This window comes from Hypomesus transpacificus, chromosome 18 (assembly GCF_021917145.1).
Source record: "Hypomesus transpacificus isolate Combined female chromosome 18, fHypTra1, whole genome shotgun sequence".
NCBI lineage: Eukaryota > Metazoa > Chordata > Actinopteri > Osmeriformes > Osmeridae > Hypomesus > Hypomesus transpacificus.
The window spans coordinates 6,144,178-6,157,365 of NC_061077.1; the positions used below are offsets into that span (position 1 = coordinate 6,144,178).

A 13,188-nucleotide genomic window follows, 5' to 3' on the forward strand; every position below is an offset into this window, starting at 1 on the left:
AACTGTCAAGAGCTCGGACCTGTCTTGATATAAGTAATTATCCAGCTAAACAAATTTACTGCTGATAATCCATTGTTGAATCAAAGTTTTATCTTTGGATATATAGTTAAATATGTGGTTTCTTTATAAGCCTTCAAATAAAAGACAATACTTTCGGCGATTTGGTAAACAGTGTGAACCTGTATGACATTGGTTAGGAGAAGTATGTGTTAACTTTTATTACATATCCATATAAATATGGATATGTTACCTTCTCCAGACTGTGGAGAAGGTAAGAAGGAAATATGTATAAACAGGACTCCCATGAGTTGTGATGTTATCAACTGTTTGTCTTTTCTACTGTACTCATTTGCTGACTATGCTTGGCCATGTAAGGACATGTTCTGTGTACACTATATTTGAACTTGTCTATCTATTGTATATAAGGACAGTTGTGAACCATGACGCTTGTGAACCATATGCCTCCCTCATCTGACCACTCTCTCATGGAAAGGTCACATGATCCCAGCAACTCTTTCCAATAAAGGAAGTCAACTCCTTTTCATTGTTGTGCATCTTTGCCGCCAGCCTTCTGACAGATCTCATCTTATCACTCATCAAATGTGTAAAATTGTTTACATAACAACAATAATATTTTGGGGTTGGGTAGGGTACACTATATCCCAGTTGCCCAGGATACAATTTTACATTTGTGAAGGCTCATTCATGCTAGAACATGCAGTTGCATGTGGCAAAAAGGTACAGTTCATTGCTAGACAATGTACAGTACATAGAGATATAGCCTACAATCCTATGACAGCAGAACTAGCTCTTTCTCCCATTGTCCTCTAGGGGGAGTGACGAGGACTGAATGACTGCCGAGTGTGAGCAGTGGCGCGTCTGAACTGAGTAGAGAGGCGGAGAGGCAAGGGAGTGGGGAGTAGGGTAAAGAGCCAAAGAGAGACCTGATATCTACTGGATGACGGTCAGTTAATATTGGTCTACACTGAATTGACAACCACGGGTATCACCGATACAAGCGATTTGGACCTACCCAAGATATGGCTGCCTCTTGGTCTGCTTGAAAAACAAATGAAGGAAGATGATGATCACGGTGAGACCCCAATCCAGCGTGATCCGTATGCATAGAATGGTTGGCGCAGGCCAACAACTATGATCTGTATCTTGTGCATTTCAATACCGCATTGTGTCAATGGCTGTATGAAAGAAAGTATTCCAAGATTGTTATGGTGACTTAGTATTGTCGTATGGCTCCAAAACATTCTCATGGGTTTATTATAGACTAGCCTACTACTAATAGCCCATTGGCTTATCGGACGTTTAATGTTTCTCCTGGGTGGCTATACCCAGGCACAAGAACAGTTAGGCTATTTGTCTATTATCTCACGATTTGCAAGTTTGAGAGAAGCACTGACGTCGTTGATCTACGAACTAGGCTGAAATCTAAACAACGCTTTTATTGCAATCGTATCCTAAAGGTCGCTTGATGTCTTCATGTAGGCTACCGAATGAATCACCAACCCATCCCTTTGATGCCATTTTACATTGCTATCTTTTGAAATGCAGACAGTGAACTACAAATATTTTTTAAATGCTAAATGTACCTACATAATTTAAGTGTGGCATTTGACAAGATGACCGATATGTGTTAGAATGTGGCGAAGGATAGTCAGCTAATTTGACAACCTATTCTGCCGTGTTTATTGACTTATGGCGTTTGTTTGTGGTCAGGACTTGATGCTGTCCATGCTAGATCTTCATTTTCGCCTTGTCTATTGAAGGACAACTAACACTGGGACTTTTGGAGTTGTCGGACATTGTTACTGTTACTGTAGCATTGAAATGGCATTGGTCTCACAGGGTTGTCACCCAGGCCACACTGAACTGTTATGTAACGAGTGTGTGAATGCGGACGATAGCTCACACGGCCTGTGCTGGAACTAACATTGGCTAACATTTTACTGATTGAATAAGCCTACACTTATTTATGCCCTTTAATAGGCGCTTTTAGCGAACATTAACAGAAGCGCATTCTTTGCTAATCATCTTTTCAGAAATATGACATTTCGATTTAAGAGCTGGCTCACGGAAATGTGCCACATAACAATTTGCGAACGGATGCTAGACAGCATCCACGCTGTTTGTATTATGTAACGTGTGCCACTGTCCGGTTGAAATGTCGTGCAAATGTCCCCGAGGAATAGCCCCCCACACACCATTCTGCAAGCTTTACTGAGGAAACCATTGATTCGCCCAAGATGACAACAGCAGCCGCCTACAACTAGAAGGTAAACGTAAATGCAGTCGCTTCTGCTCAACATAGCAAAGAAAAGACTGACAGCGTTAGCCCATGACATTTACCACGAGGGTCACTCTTCGACCTTGTGTGGGAAGAGAAAGGGACCGGTCGGAATTGTGTTCCGTGAACTATTTTGATTTACCAGCCGTAATTTAGCCTATAGGCTACTCAGAATAAGCGAATACGTGCGAAAGGCTCAACCTAGCCTTCGTGTAGAAATTCTATTTTTACCTACTTCATCAACATAGCAAGCCTTCTGAGAGGGGTTACCACTCATGCGTCCCCCCCCCCCCCCCCGTTCAATTAAATAAATACATCGATAATACAATATAAAATTACTAAAAACCTGTGGGCAACAGCAGCACAGTTAAACTACAGCATTCTCATTAATGAGCTCATAGTGGAGGCTTGGTTATTATGAGTCGTAATGGTGACAGAATAGATTGGGATGGTGATGGTAAACTGAAAACTGATTTATTGTTCTACTTTCCACTCATGTTTTCTTGTAGCCTGATGCTAACATCATAAACGTGGAATTATTTTGAAGAAGAACTAACAGACAACCCTAGAAATTGTGGGCTGGCCCTTCTACAATCATAGCATTACAGACATAGCACCCATTTTTATTAAGGCTAACACTGCACTCAGTAATGTGAATTACACTTAGACATATAAGTGCTGTCTTGTAATCCTTGGTAAATGAAACACTTATTCAGTACAGTGGACAGAAACTACCCCTACTAACTCTTATTTACTTAATCTGCTCCAGTTCACTTTAGTAAGGAAAAAAACGAATATATATTGATAAATCTGTTACTACAGGGTTCCTTAACAGGGGTCATAAGAGTGCTTATCAACCTTCACATCCAATGAGACCAGACTTGTCACCACCTGTAAGATTATGACCCATCCCTGACATTTTTGGTAGTCTCCTTTGATATAACGGCTAGACACCTTTGAGATGATCAGGTCTCTTACCAGTTCTTTCTTTGTGATTCATTCTCTTCCTTTAGACTCAGAGACCCTGGAGATGCGCCCCACTTCAGAGAGTAATCACCTGAAGCCTGCTTCTCCTGTCGCCTGCTCTGGTCCAGTCATCTGGGGTTGAGTGGACGCTCACAGCCAAGCCTCGCCACACCCCGGTAGAGTTGCATCTGAAACACCTCACCTTTTCTTATCTCTGCCCACTGGAATAAATGAGTGGACCGGCTGGAGAGGACAGGGCTGGGACATGTACCAGAACCCACACAGGTAATGGGGCAAGTCTTACAACTTGTTAGACAGCTGTTTATAATATAGATTTTTTTTATTGCATCCCTGACCTTAGTTAACAAAAGTACTAGATCTTATTTAGTACCAATTAGTCACCAGTTGTGGTGAAATTACACGGACATAAATACTGTATACATCAATACCACAGTTTTCCTAGAGATAATACAAATCATAGTCATCATTTTCATACAAATAAAGTTATAAAAAAGTGTTCTTCCTATGCTAATCATATCTCTACTGTGTCTTCTGTTTTGTCACTCACACAGAATGTCCTGGTTCAGCGGCTTCCTAGTCGCTAGAGTGGATGACCGTAAGACTGCGTGGGGAGAGCGCAATGGCAAGAAGTCCAAAAGGAAGGGAGGCTCGTCTCTCTGCAACCCACGTTACATGAGCTGTCTGCGGGATCCAGACACCATGGAGCCCCCTTCTGGAGCCCCCCTCCCCCAGCACCACCGTGGAGGCGGGTCCGGGGCCATGGGTGGAGGGGGCAACTTTGGCGTTCGCTTCGGCTGGCAGGAGGACCACTATGGCAAGAGGGGAGGGGCCCCTGGGGAAGGGGTGGGGCTGAAATCTGTCGATTTGGGCTTCGAGGATGGGGACTTGAAGGGGAGGAAGGGGGGGTGTAACGGTGGGCATGGTGAGGGGGGGGACGATGGTCCGAATGGGGGAGGGGGGGTGACCGCTGCAGACTGCTGGCTCAGAGTGGTGCGTGTTTTCCAATCAAAGAAGTTCCAGTCTTGTAAGCTGGAGCGTCTGTACCAACGCTATTTCTTCAGACTCAACCAGAGCTCCCTGACCATGCTGATGGGCGTGCTGGTCATTGTGTGTGGCGTGATGCTGATCTTCCACTGTGTCCATGCTGCCCCTCATGTAGCCTACTCCTCGGCCCTGTCTGTGGCCATGGCTCTCTTCATGGCTCTCATGGTGGTGTGCAACCGCAACGGCTTCCACCAGGACTATATGTGGATGGTCAGCTATCTGGTGATCGGGGTGTTGATTTCAGTGCAGGTGTTCGGGGTCCTGATGGTGGCCCCTCGGAGCGCCTCTGAGGGGATCTGGTGGTCCGTGTTCTTCATCTACATCATCTACACTCTACTGCCTGTAAGGATGAGGGCAGCAGTGTTGAGCGGAGCAGTGCTGTCCACCATCCACCTGGTCACAACCTGGCAGATCAACCAGGAAGATAAATTCTTCTGGAAGCAGGTAAGAGGACTATACTACACAGGGGCTGCTGCTGTCTGGCTCTACATATTGCACACTAAACCTAGAGCGGACAACATGTTTGACATGGTGGAGGTTTTTAAAAAGTTCATCTGGACATGTGTCTTGTGAGGTTTGGGAGAAAGCACTTTTAGAGAAAGGTTTAGTGCAATTTATGCGCAAGGCTATTGTGTTTGGTCACTTTTTACACCTCTGTGTTATCCTGAGTGTTCAGACACTGTCCTTTAGGCCTTTGTGTGGGTCCTACTGCACAGTATGTTGTTTGTGTGTCATGCCAAGGACCCAAGGGCTAGCTGAAGGTCAGTAGGCTGAATGAACTGCCTTAGCAGATGGCTATGTGACTCTGTTTGTGTGTGTGTGTGTGTGTGTGTGTGTTGCAGTGAGAGAATACCAGAACAATATGGAGCAGTATCATTCAGGTCTCTGTGCTCCCATACAATGGACATTTTGTACTTTCCCTCCAGGGATGAGGCGTGGTATGGGGGCTGGGTGCATTGTGGACCACCATAACAGCTGTGTAACTGTTAATTGCTATTGAGAGAAGGTATGGGAGAGGAATAATGGAGAGACCATTCCATGAAAACAATTAAGGGACATAGAGGAATGTGTGGTCCAGATAATGGTGAAACATTAAGTTTCCACCCTTGATTACAAGGAAATGGATTTTCAGGAACTCAAAGCATACTATATGTCTGACATCATAGTAGTTAAGTAAAATTAAAGTTATTATGCTTCTTACCGCCTGAGAATCAGAACTCATTGAGCAGTTGATTTTAAAGTTTAAGTTGAATTGAAAACTATAATGTTGAGTTCAACATTCAGCTAACATCAGCAGACCCAAAAACCATAAAACCACTTCTACAATGTGTCAAGTGAGACCAGTTTATGTTGCTTTGGAGAGTGTACAGACTCAAAATTTTCAGAAGTCAATTGGAATCAAGAAATTGTAAATAGTGACATCCATACTGTGCCTTTAAAGCCACAACCCCTAACCCCCTTTTTATAAAGAACCCAACAAGGACAAAACCCCTCGTGAAGCTGAGAGAGGTGCCACTTAGGTTTTATTTACAGTACTGAGGTATCAATTACTTTTTATTTACAAAACTCCAGAACTAGAAAAGGCTTTATAAACAAATAATTATATTGATGAATCTGATGACAATTTAGCACTAGGCCAATTGCAATTTATTTTTAATAGAACGTAGCTATCATTGAAACTTATACTGAACGTAGTACAGTATATTATGTCAAGTCATGATTAAGGCAAAGCTGTTATTTACCTTGAATAAGAAAATGGAAATAATTTGATGTCTGTGAGAGAGAACAGTAAGTAGGTTTCAACCTTCACAGTTTTCATACACAGCTAAATGCACAAAGATTTATCTCTCGCTAAAGTGACATCTATGTGTTCCATTTGGATGTTATCAATACAGCCGATCAGATCTCTGCTGAACCACATAACGTTTCTTCAAAGCCGATGAGAACTTGGTGTTGCTGATGACACCAATATCATAGGTTTGATACAGTGCACCATTACAAGCTCTGCTCTGTTTGCCATGAGGGCAAGTGCATGAGGGTCATAAGATAAACACAGACCAACAGTAGTTAGTGTCCCTCCAGGCCTGTGTGTGAACTGTGTTACACAGTAATACAGCACCATTAATCACTTCTTTGCACTTGTGTGTTAGTATTTCCTCTTTCTCCGATCATTCATTAACCTCAGTGGGATCCTGTTGGTGTCGATGTACTTCAGATAAGGATTCATTCGTGTAATAATGATGTACACAGAGAATAAGGACATAGGGGTGTAATTAGGATGCAGGCTATGTTGTCAACTTGTCAGTCACATCCCCTGGCTTCTCCCTGCCTGTCACCGATGTAAGACCACCCGCTGAGAGACCTTTCCCCTGGGCTGGATTATAAATCTAGACTCGGGTTACACAAGGCCTTCTTACGCTCCCAGCGAAAGTGTAAATTGTGATTTATAGCCACACAGAAGATTCTCATTAAACGGTTGTGTTGATTCAGTTTCTATGACTGTCAATCATTTAAGGGATGGGTGTTTTCGGAAGGGTCTGTTTGTTTTTCCTGGGCTTCTAAGAATGAGAGTCAGATGATATAGTAGATCCCTAGACCCAAGGTCAGGTATAGATAGTGTGTTTCTGTTTGTGTGTGTGTGTGTGTATGTGTGTGAGTATGCGTGCGTGTGTGTGTTTGTGTGCATGCTAATGCTGAAGGCTCCCCTACTTTTATTGTCTCTACCAGGGGTAAACACCCGGTTCACTGTTTAAAGAGACAGTGTCTCGATACAAAGCTCAATGGGGACGCTGAGAACCAATCTACTTCTGTCGTACATGTTTTCATAAACCTTTTCAAGCACAGATCAGAATCCTTTTCTGAGATGCTTTCATGCTAATTGATAAGTTATGTTTCGTCATTTGGCTCCGTTCTTTACTCTTACGATTGCCAGGACAGCATGACTAAATGTATAAACTACATGTATGTGTCTGACATGTAAAAATTATACAAATATCGCATATTCTTTTAAACATTTCAATGTAATGCCAAATGTGGCTTGATATTTTAAAGTGGTGAGATAGGTTGACTGGAGTACATCAACCCTGTGGTTTTCTCAAAGGTTTACCCCTAGTATGAGTTAACATGCTCTTCCAAGCCTGTAAAATATCTGATACATTTTCAAGGAGAGGGATTTCATGTACTTTTTAAATACTTATATACACTTATCTCTCTATGTCTCTTTCGTTCTTTGTCTCGTGTCTTTCTATCTGAAATCATCAGTCGTTTTTCCCCAGCTGAAATCAATTAGCGACACGCACACTCGTGCATGCGAGCATCTCTGCACATACACACGTACACAATCTTTGGCAGGGCTGACCTCTCCTTTAGGGTTCTCTAATAAGAGTTTCTTTATGCAGCTCTTTGTATTCTTTGGAACGCTCTTTGGAATGCATTGTCTTGATTTGTGTGTGTGTGTATGTGTGTTCCCATCAGTTTCAACTTAAAAGCTGGGTGACTTGGAAACCTTAATTGTAAACATCACACTTCACGAAAACATGATATACTTACTAATACTTTGGTGATCAACAGATGTGATGTGTAAAGATTGGGAATGTTGGCTTGGCCACTACAGGCAGATTTGACAACTCACTGACACATACCTGACAGACACTATACCACTGAGTGTGTAAATGAGAGCGTCTGTTTTGTTTGATTGAGCATGTGCAGTACAGCTTTGTTTTCTTTGTTTGTGTGGTCCTTTCTTGGAAAGAAATCTCACGTTTTGGTTCAACTTCAAACCAGTTTTCGTTTTACCATGGTGTTTTGTGACAATGGCGGCTGGTCCTGTCGTGTGGATGTTGTTGATCCACAGGCTGTGAGAGGTCAGAAACTTGTTCCTAAAAATACCCAGCCCCTGGCGTTCCTGCTCAGCACTGCGTCATATGGAACGGTCTTATCAGAGACTGCGTCAGAGCAGCAACTCACCCTATCCCACTCTGTATACACACTCACACACACACACACACACACACACACACACACACACACACACACACACACACACACACACAAAACACCCACTGACACACTCACAATCACACATGCACATGCATGTACGTACACATGAACACAGGTACCCAATAGTTCATTCTGTGGCACAAACACAAAGTCAAACGCTGTGGTCAATTTTTCCATGGCACTTCATGACGTTGTTCCTAATGCATTTTGGAGAAGATCTTTGATCCCCAACCACAGCAGAGACAGTGGCTTGGGCCCTGAAAGCCCATTAGACAGCACATCGAGCCTGGCTGGAGGACTTAAGGTCAGGACACACAGTCAATACTGCTCTCTGGCCTGTTTCCCTGCTTCTCAGTATGTTCTGTTTCATTCAGCGAGACAGGTCTCTCGGTCACTGATAGGAGAGTTCCACTGGAAATCCATTCAGGAGTTATTTCTAATCATTGCATTCTATTAGACAGTGAAAGTCATTGAAGTTTCAGTGTTGTAAGGCAACGTTTGTTTTGCTTTGAATCAGAGCAGAGTTGCTTTCAAATGAATGTGACCTTTTCTCAGCTCCCCCCCCCCCCCCTCCCCCCCTTCAGAGACAGTAGGATGACCTGGGCTGGATGACCATCAGATAAGCTTGTGTGGCCCAGTGTTTCTGTTCATCCTGCAAGTCCCAATCACGGTAGAGGGGGCTAAACCCTCAACCTCTTGGTTTGGAGCTGGAGAACAAGAGTTGGGTTGGAGGAGTGGGGGGATAGCGACTACCAGCGAGGCAGCACTATGATGGGAGGAGAATCCGATATTCTCCCCACGCAGGCTTCTACTGCCTCCCTGATAAATAATTTGTGTGTTTAACGCAGCGGCAGCATTTTAACGAGGCTACCTGTCACACACAGACTCTCGGCTCAGGACCAGGCTGTCTGCTGACTGATGGGATCCCACCAACACTAGCACTGCACAGCACGCCACTGCACAGCACGCCACCCCACTGCACAGCACCCCACTGCACAGCACCCCACTGCACAGCATCCCACTGCACAGCACCCCACTGCAAAGCACCCCACTGCACAGCCTGCTGTGGGAAGGGAGCTTCCTTTATCCAGCTTCACTGGAGTTTGACTGCTGTCTTTATGAGCGTTTTGAGGCCAGTGACAGGAATCAGTTGATCTACACAAACGTAACATTAAACAATGGGCATGTCTGGTAATGCATCATTCAGTGTTTCTGCATGTTGCATGTACCTGTTTAAAAGTCACTCATGACATTTTGTTAGATCTGGCACAGACAGCTGCTTCAGAGACTTTGCAGTGGCCTCTTATCAGCTGTGGGCCTATAAGCTTCACAGAGAAGGAATTATAGTTTTAGAATCATTTCTGAGAATGACTGGTGGAAAAAACAACAACTAACCAATCCCGTGTCTACCTCAGTCCTTCAGTTCAGTCGGTCCAGTGGTTGCCACGGAAACAACTACGACTCCAGCAGTCAAGACCCAGTAGGCTGTTGGTATACACAGTTTAGTAAATGTTGCTTTTCAGTCAAGGGAAAAAATAGGACATCAGTTTAAAGAGGATTTTGTCCCCTGTCCATTATAAGCTTGTAAATGTATGCCTATCCAGGATGCCTTAGTCATTTGAACTGTACAAAAATGCCACTGAGTACTGCTTCTATCACTAGAAATACCTGTAGCTGTTTGATCTCCCCTCTGCAATCGAAATAAGACAGTTTAGAATGGATGGATGGCTTGGGGGAGGACATTTATTTGGTTGGGGTGATGTGTGTGTGTGTGTGTGTGGGGGGGGGGGGGGCGGTGGGGCGGGGGGAGAAGGATGTTGTTTGCCAGTTGTCTGGTTCAGAGAAGCTTATCTCTGGTCAGCTAGCTGTGGCGCGTAGGTTTTTGATCCTTCCTGGGGGATTGTTCAAGCACACAGTGTTTGTAGGCCTTGAAGAATGAGAACCATGTTTCAAAGAAGGGTGGCTGTTGTTAGCCTTGGTGACTTGGTAACCTTGGTTCAAATGGTTTAATGTGTGCCTTTGTAAGTCTTGGGTTTTCAACCTGTACTGCATGGGGCATACATATCTACATAAAAGTACAAATAAAATCTTCTCTGGACTATTGAGTGAATCTGGCCGGGTGACTGAGGCAGTTAGTGAAAGCTTGAGGTAGTGCAGTGGGACAGTGCACTTGTTGACTGACAGGCAGACAGTAGAAGGCTGAGTGACTGGTTGGGCAGGGCAGGGCCTGTCTCCCTATCTGACCATCCAGCTCTGGCTATTTCAGATAAGGGCAGGGAGAACTGTGTAGACATGGGCTCAGGCTGAGCACACAAACCCAGCAGCTGTCTGCTTGTGGGCCTGGTTCCACACACAAGGCACTGAGGGAGCGATACGACTGGCGAGGGGGTGGAGAGAAAGAAAACCTAATGGGGAATAAAAACAGATGAGAGATAAAGCGATTGTGGAATTAGGCTAGAAAACGCACACAAAGACAGGGAGAGACAGACAGAGAAAGAGAGAAAATTAAGCATGACCTTTACCTAAGGAAATTATCCAAAGGAGGGGTATTTTTGTCATGAGTTCAGCACAGTCATTCTTTTTTGGGTACAAGAGTATGTTTTATAGACTGATGTAACACAGATGTTTTAAGGACTTCCAGATGCTTTTTTAAAGGCCAGTTACTTCAACTGTACTCTCTCTGGCACCATTTCAACAACGAGATCCCAACAGTCATTGCTCCCACTGGGAAAACGGCTTATAAATTCACTGCTGCTCTGCTCCACTCCACATCCTGTTCTGTCCGGCTAAATGATCTTTTCCCAAGCCAGTGCTAAATGTCTTTATCTATGTATAGAAATAACCTCAAGAGTACAGAATTCCGTACAGTCCTGTTGCTAAGCCATAGAGGATCCTTCAATCAGCACATACAGCACGTCAGGGGTCCATATAAGGAAATCATTGGTGATTTTGAAGATGTAGTACAGTATATGGGTACTATTATAGAACCATACGAGCATTTAAACTCCAATCCACTCCAAAATTACATTCTGAATGGCAAAAATTCCCCTTTAGGAGGATTTGGTGTTCTTCCTTCTAATGTGTTCTAATGTTCCAATTTTACTAGCAGCAGTACTTGGCTTTCAGAAGCGTCCAGGCTTTCGACCCCCTCCCCCCTCCTGCAGGTCCCCTGGTCTGCACCCTCGCTGAACCCTGGGAGAGGGACGGCAGGTTTTGGAGGGAGCTTGTGGAATGTGGCTGATGGCTGCTAAGTGAAAGCAGTGCTAGCGTCTCTGTCAGTCTCAGGGTGGAAGGTTTGGACTGAAGCCACATCAGGGGCTAGTGTTAACTAGACCTGGGCTCCTGATAATTCCACTGGTCATGGCTGTTCGGATCATTTTTGCATATTAAAGCACATGTTAATAATATTTCCTGGTATGGGTTTCATTATCTAAACAACAACATCCTAATGCTTGAAGAGCAATGCAAAACCTGGACCTGAATACAATGGAAGAGGGTGTGAGGTGTAATGTTCTGAGGTACAATCTGAAGAGTCAAAGAATTCTACAACTGGGCCCTGGTCTCTCTCCTTCTCTTTCTCACAATGTGTTCTACAAGCTTGGAAAAGACAAAGGCAAAGTTTGTTAATGTGTGTTAAAAGAAGTGCAGCATGAGACATGCACTCAACCATAGTTTGACGTAAGACATCAGTTTGACTTTGTCTGACATGAAGACAACAAATGTGCTTCTGTTGGCCACAACAAGACTTACTTGATGGCGTGTCCTCACACTTACTGTGTTCTACTTTCACCTGGGCATCTAGTCTGTCAATGAACTAGTGAGATCTAGGTACAGTAGTCGTCCAGTTAGGCCACATGTCCCTCTCCCTCTTTTGTCCACATTCTCTCTTTCTCCCTCATCCTTCTCTAGCTCTGTGGAAGTGACACATTTAGAAGGTTCCTGACAGCCTTAAAAGACAATGTTTAGAGACTCAGTCCAGACCACAGACTTCCTGCTAAAGTAAATGACTGGAGAGCTAAATCAATCTTAAAGTAGCACAAATTATAAATAAACTGCCTGAATATTCCATTAGCTCTCCTTCATTCTCTAGGCCTCCAGCTTGACAATAAAAGCTTTGAGGTCTGTTAAGATGTGTGTAACAGGAAGATGAGGTTGAGCGAGAGCCCTCCCCTTGCTTCCCTGCTAGATGGGAGGTCAGGTCTGGGGTGGGTAAGGTCTGGGGTGGGTAAGGTCTGGGGTGGGTAAGATCTGGGGTGGGTAAGGTCTGGGATGGGTCAGGTCTGGGGTGGGTCAGGTCTGGGGTGGGTAAGGTCTGGGGTGGGTAAGGTCTGGGATGGGTCAGGTCTGGGGTGGGTAAGGTCTGGGGTGGGTAAGGTCTGGGGTGGGTAAGGTCTGGGGTGGGTAAGGTCTGGGGTGGAGAGCCCCCCCCTCTGTTTAGGGTGGGTGCTGGGAGGAAAAAGATGCTACAATCATTTAAGTTAAGATGCCATTCAATCAAACACAGTAACCAGATTTGTCTCACTGAGAACATTGGTCCTGGGATTTTAATCAGAAACCCAGTTACCGGAAGACCAAATACCATTTACTTGTCATTTCTTTAGCTCTATAATCATTTGGTCATTTATTGATTGAGTCTGTCTATCTTCTCTAAGCTTTTGGTGGTTTATTGTGTGATAAATGCATTTTAATCTATGCTGCCTGTGCTGTTGTTATTTGGTCTGTGTAGATCAGGGACGGGTCTTACATAAATCCATTTTGATATGAGGGATTAGACCTCTACAGAGAGCCTGTCATATCATTCCAGCAAGGGAAATGAGGACTGACTTGACAACAAAAATCTATTTCTGATTTCAGAACTG

The 13,188-nt window shown here is 44.2% G+C and overlaps 1 protein-coding gene across 2 annotated transcripts in view; it reads left to right on the plus strand.

The window, feature by feature from the left end:
- Window positions 1–863: 863 nt before the first annotated feature.
- The window catches only part of LOC124480455 (adenylate cyclase type 6-like), a 22,829-nt gene continuing 10,504 nt past the window's right edge, over window positions 864–13,188 (plus strand). Inside the window, exons 1-4 of one of the 2 annotated variants that reach the window (XM_047039789.1) lie at window positions 864–1,093; window positions 2,205–2,288; window positions 3,313–3,550; window positions 3,838–4,774. In XM_047039789.1, coding sequence (XP_046895745.1) covers window positions 3,531–3,550; window positions 3,838–4,774 — 957 coding nt within the window. In that variant the 5' untranslated portion in view covers window positions 864–1,093; window positions 2,205–2,288; window positions 3,313–3,530. The remainder of the gene's footprint in view (window positions 1,094–2,204; window positions 2,289–3,312; window positions 3,551–3,837; window positions 4,775–13,188) is intronic. The other variant, XM_047039788.1, reaches the window with a different exon arrangement.